Below are 6,000 nucleotides of genomic sequence, written 5' to 3' on the forward strand. Positions count from 1 at the left end.
AAATTTTGCGCTGTGGAGAACTGTATTTTTATTATATCACTGATGTATATAATTTGGGATATCTTTGCATGGTTAATATGAAGGGAATTTTAATTGTAAAGATAATTTTGATTTATATTTATTTCATATAGTGCTAAAGGAGCTGAGACAATAGCTTTGTCTAGATTTTTTCCTTTGATTTTTCTCCAAGTCAGTGTATACTCAGGGTGTGGCTATACAAATACATGAATAAAATGCTTAAGTCATGTTAAAGTCTGCTTAAGGTGCCTATCTGTTTTTAAATGTACCTGTGATTAGTTTTGCAGTCGTTTCTTGGTTTTAATTTTTAAATTAGCTGACATCGTGACTTTGAATAGATCATTTAGTTTCTTATACAGCTAACATAATGTGGTTTGGGCCTATGCATCAAATTTGTGAATGGTTCTGACAGAATAATAAAAAGCTTTATTTATACATTCTTTATGAAATGTCCTTTTAAGTTATGTAATTCTTGAGCATATTTACATTTGGACAGCAATCATATTAATTCTGAAGTAAAATTAATATGTAATACTTATATGTTTGAGACATACAAATTTTTATTTAAATTGATTTTAAATAGTCTTGGTTTCTGATTGACCTCATGGTGATAATGTCTTCTATTTGAAATTCAGCACGGGAATATATAAGTGGTAATGTTTATTTGAATATTTTCATATAAGTGTATATTATTCTTTGTGTGTTTTTTAGAGGTACCAATCTTGGGAAAAAGAAGCAACACATTTGTCATATACCAGGATGTGGTAAAGTCTATGGGAAGACCTCACATCTGAGAGCTCATCTGCGTTGGCATTCTGGGGAACGCCCTTTTGTTTGTAACTGGATGTTCTGTGGTAAAAGATTTACTCGAAGTGATGAATTACAGAGGCACAGAAGAACACATACAGGTTACTAATATTTACTTTTACCAGACAAAAGTGAATTACAGGGCTACATACTACCTTGAAGTTTTTTTTTTTTTTTTTTTTAAGCATACTTTACTGATCTGTATCTTTTAAAATATGACCAGTTAATCCATTTTTTATCTTCAGCAATACCAATTTAAAAACAATTCCGGGCCCGTGGGTGGCTCAGTCGCTAAGCATCTGCCTTTGGCTCAGGTCATGATCCCAGGGTCCTGGGATCAAGTCCCATGTTGTGCTCCCTGCTCAGAGGGGATCCTCCTTCACTTTCTTCCTCTGCCTGCCGCTTCCTCTGCTTGTGCTCTCTCTGTCTCTGTCAAATAAATAAAATCTTGAAAAAGAAAAACAATAATTCCAAATAAGCCAATATGGCTTACCTTGTAAAATAATATTTTATTTTATTCGGACTTTGGTTAGCTTTTTCCTCCCTTTTTAGTTAGCTTTTTTTGTTTTGCTTTAACATCATTGAATGTCTTAAGCCACACTTAATGCTATTGTTGTTTGTTATGTTAACATTTTAAAGATTTATTTTATTTCTTTCTTTCTTTTAGAGTATGGAGGGGAGGGGCAGAGGGAGATGGAGAGAGCATCTTAAGCAGACTCCTCGCCAAGCGCGGAGCCAGATGCCGGGCGATCTCATGACCCTGAAATCATGACCTGAGCTGAACCCAAGAGTTGGCCACTTAACTGGCTGCACCACCCAGGCGCCCCCTATATTAACATTTTAAATTAGTTGTCTGCTTTTACTCTTGACCTTCTTACTCTTCTTCCTCAATACTACAATAAAGAGTAATTCCTTTTTTTCTGATAAATTCAAGCATTTCACCTTTTCTCGTTTTAATATCTGTGAGGTAAGCAAAAAACATTGCATTGAGGATTAACCAAGATGTTATTGATGGAAAGACTCTTTGATTTAATTGTTTTTACACGGTATTCTGTGGTTATGTGGAATGAGCCTAGGAATGACACAAACTAAATCCTAACTTAATATATCTTAGAGATAGTTTTCTCTTGCTACCATATGATGGTCAAGGTAGTCATCAGTCTATGCTCAACACTGAAGAATTGAAAAATCTGTATTTAGTCACTAGAGAGCTTAGATGGAAGAAGCATGGTGAAATGAAGACGGTGTTGGTTTTTGAAGTCTCCTAGATCTGGATTCAAATCCAGGTTCTCTGTTAGATTAGGCAAATAAGCTGTCTCTCACTCTGCTCTCACACCTCCTACGTTCTCTCTAAATATATAAAATAACCTGTGAAGTATGTAGTAGTATATATATTACATGTTCTACTTGTTTTATTTTCTGTCTCACTTGTTAGGTAGGTAGATGAGCTTATTATTAAACTGTTTGAAACTGCAGCAGTGTAGGAAAGTCAATAAAGTATGCTCAGAGGCAGAGATCATTACTGCTTAGGATAGTAAGGGCTTATTGGGTAGTGGGCTGGGATAGTAGACTTTAAGATGGCCTGATGACAGAATTTTCATCTGCGGAATTTGATCAGCAGGGTATAAAAAGGAATAATGTAAAAGGAAAAAAAAAGTTGATCAAATGAATGTGGGAAGCACTTGGTTAAACAGGGTCACAGCAAGTACCTTCAGGGCAGCACCTCTTAGGACCTTTAATTGCACGTTAGCAAGACTGTATCTGTAAGTGGGGAGATGTGTAGTATGCGTAGCATTTCCCAACTTCCTCTGATTGTTGTGCCATTTTCCATGGAGCATCTTTCAAGATTAATTCCAAGAGAAACTTTGGGAAATAATTTCCTGGAAGAATAGAATAGTATGTGAATAGAAGAGGTGAGAGACCATTTGCCATGAGTGAAGATGAGAGTCTGTACAGCACATTTCTCTTAATAAGTAGGATTGAGCCACAAAGAGGTCCTTTTAAGTTAGGCAGTAGAGAATTTAAACTAGTTATCTGCAAGTTACTTTTGTATTCCCATACCACTTAGTATAATGATGGAATTTTACACTGTAAAACAATTTGGTATTTAAAGAAGATTTGTCTGGCATTGATTTATTGGATTGGAGAGGGAATGACTTAAGGTGTCATCAGAGCGTAGATCAGGCATGAAGCCTGGTGAAGACCTACTTAGGGTGGAGGTGCTGGAACGAGATCGGTAAGAATTTTAAAGGAAATTAATTAAGAACATACATGATTTGTTTATTGATTGATTTCTCTTTGGATTCCCTTTAGATTGGCCTTTTGCTTTATCTTCCAGTAATTCTCTTACATAGTAGGTCTCCAACATTAAATAGACTTCCAGCCTGTCTTTTGTATTTAAAAAACGTATTTCATTCATGCTGGGAAATAAATTTAGGCATGAGGGTCTTAAGTTAACTTTAATATCATGATATATCGGCTTGCTCTTCACTGTTCCAGCTAAAATCAAGTCATATAGCCATCTCCATTATTCCTCGGATTACTCAGTCTTAATGGACCTCAAGCTTGTGTTTTTGCTTTAATCTCAAAGTACTCTGCATAGTTACTTGAATTCACATTTAAGAGTTGAAGGTTTAGTTATCATGGATATGACATGTTAATAATATCTTAAATAACAGTATACTCTTTAAAGAAGTCATTTTTTAGCTGTATGGTATCTTTCTTGTAACAGATGCTTCAAAACTATTGGCATAGTTGAAATATTAAAGTCTTATCTGAGTATCAGTCTATAATGTTTGAAGATCGCTTCTCATCGAAAAGTAAAGATGACAGATTTATTTTGAGGGAAAATACTCTAAGAGAGAAATCTTGCAAGGGCAGCTCATGATACTAATACAGTTTTAATTGAACTCTGCTTCCTGTCCCTGTCAGTTAGGTTGGCTTTCTTTCTCAGCAAACGAGCAGTCTATTAATGTTGAATTTAAAAAATTGAGTAACAATTTTTTTTTTAACAGGTGAGAAGAAATTTGTTTGTCCAGAATGTTCAAAACGCTTTATGAGAAGTGACCACCTTGCCAAACATATTAAAACACATCAGAATAAAAAAGGTATTCACTCTAGCAGTACAGTGCTGGCATCTGTGGAAGCTGCACGAGATGATACTTTGATTACTGCAGGAGGAACAACACTTATCCTTGCCAATATTCAACAAGGTTCTGTTTCAGGGATAGGAACTGTTAATACTTCCACCACCAGCAATCAAGATATCCTTACCAACACTGAAATACCTTTACAGCTTGTCACAGTTTCTGGAAATGAGACAATGGAGTAAATATTACACAAATACTTATTCATTGTGGTTATTTTTATACAGTAGTGAGAAGAATATTGTTCCTAAGTTCTTAGATATCTTTTTATTGATGTGCAAAAATTTTTGGATTGACAGTAACTTGGTTATACATGACACTGAAATGCCTTACTTTGTATGATATTCCATAGTATATTAAAAATGGTAAAATTGCATGGGTTTTGTAGGTACTTTTGGAATCTAGAAGAAATGAAATTTTACCAAGTTATATAAAGAGAAAATTGAATTTAACAATGCGAATGGTAGTCTAACCAAATGCATCAATCCTGTGTGGTTTAGTGTAAAAATGAGAACATGTTGGTATTTATCTATTGTAAGATAAAAAAAAGTTGGTGGGTGAAAGAAATCATGTTATGATAAAAAAAATTTTTGTAATTTTCTTGATGACTGGAATTTTTATTATGCATAACTGACAAATCAAGTTTCCAAGCAAATGTTACATAGTGTAGGCTTTACTTAGCTTATCAATTTGTCATTTTGAAGCTAATTATTTTAATTAGGTTAACTATGTACAATATTTTAAGCATTACTCTTGTAAGATTTTGAAAACTACATTTTAACATGGAACTCTAGGGATAGTCACCTTTTAAATCCTGTTGAAAAGCCATGTTTAAGATTTAATTTGCCAAAATAATGTCTTGTTAATATTCTTTCAATAACGAAGTTGGGCAATATAACCAATGTTTAAAAAAAAAGTTTAAAATGTATAGGTTGAGGCATTTGGGTGGTAAGAAAATGTTACAGTGAATTATCCCTTTTCTTGAATATTGGAGGACCAAAAAAATAAGGTGTATTGCGTCTTAGCAGTGATTTTTTTATCCAATCTTGTTTCCAAAAACCATATGTCTGCCAGGGCCTTAAAAGCCATCATGTAAATTACCAGTAAAGTATAACATATGCAAACATAACAAAATCACTTCCATAGTGACGATACTCCAACCATATGGATATTAGTCATAGAAAACTAGAGGTTTATGATATTTTTTTAAGTCTTTTTTTTTTTTGTCTAGGTAGTCAGTCTGCACTTAAATATCAACCATTTTCCTTTTTTGCTTCTTCCCTTTAAATTTATATGTATCCAGTACATTTAATTGAGAAATGTATGTTTTTTTATTATGCTGTATTTTCTTTTTATTTTTTAATTATTGTTTATATTTTCAATTATTAAAAAAATGTACAAAATGCAGTTTCATTGCTGGTCTTGTAAGAGCTCTATAGTTTTCCTAAATGTACACCTATAACTGCAGCAGTTCACCTATTTCAAAAATTTGGAATTCTGTTCATTTGTTATTCTTAAGACCACCTCAAATTTAAAGGCTACCTTATTGTACGTTTAAAGTGTATTATAACAGTGTGGTAGTTAATAAAACACTATTTTTTTTCTTTTGAGTTTGTTGTATTCCTATGCATTTTGCAGTGGTATGGGGTAAGAAAAATCTGTGTGGTTTATTTTCTTCATCTTAGTCTTTTGTTCACAGATTCTTGATTTCAGACACTAAAATTACTGTGAGCAGATATATTTACTTGGAAGAGCAGGGGCACTAACAGATTACTAATTTTTCACCTGAGAATGAACTAATTATTAAATAAAACTTTTGAAAAAATCTTTTAACTCTTAAGTCCACATTGATTCATGTTAATTGTAATAATGTCATTTTGCAAACCTTGTTTCCCTTGTTAAAGCAGTGCAGAATATTTTGATTTATTGAAAACTTGAATTTACATGAAGATTCTTGAAAACTTGGTAACATGTTTTGGTAAACCATGGCAAGAGTTATTTGAAAGTTATGTTTCGGGTTTATGTATGT

At 33.2% G+C, this 6,000-nt stretch overlaps 1 protein-coding gene across 1 annotated transcript in view; it reads left to right on the top strand.

The window, feature by feature from the left end:
• SP3 (Sp3 transcription factor) overlaps nt 1-5,581 on the top strand; it is a 54,606-nt gene extending 49,025 nt beyond the window's left edge. Inside the window, exons 6-7 of the mRNA XM_028121884.2 lie at nt 730-926; nt 3,840-5,581. Of these exons, the coding sequence (XP_027977685.2) occupies nt 730-926; nt 3,840-4,156 (514 nt within the window). The 3' untranslated portion in view covers nt 4,157-5,581. The remainder of the gene's footprint in view (nt 1-729; nt 927-3,839) is intronic.
• The last annotated feature ends 419 nt before the right edge of the window (nt 5,582-6,000 follow it).

This window comes from Eumetopias jubatus, unplaced genomic scaffold (assembly GCF_037043125.1).
Source record: "Eumetopias jubatus isolate StellerSeaLion01/CBP00866 unplaced genomic scaffold, mEumJub1_p1.0 scaffold_3, whole genome shotgun sequence".
In the NCBI taxonomy this organism is placed as follows: Eukaryota; Metazoa; Chordata; class Mammalia; order Carnivora; family Otariidae; genus Eumetopias; species Eumetopias jubatus.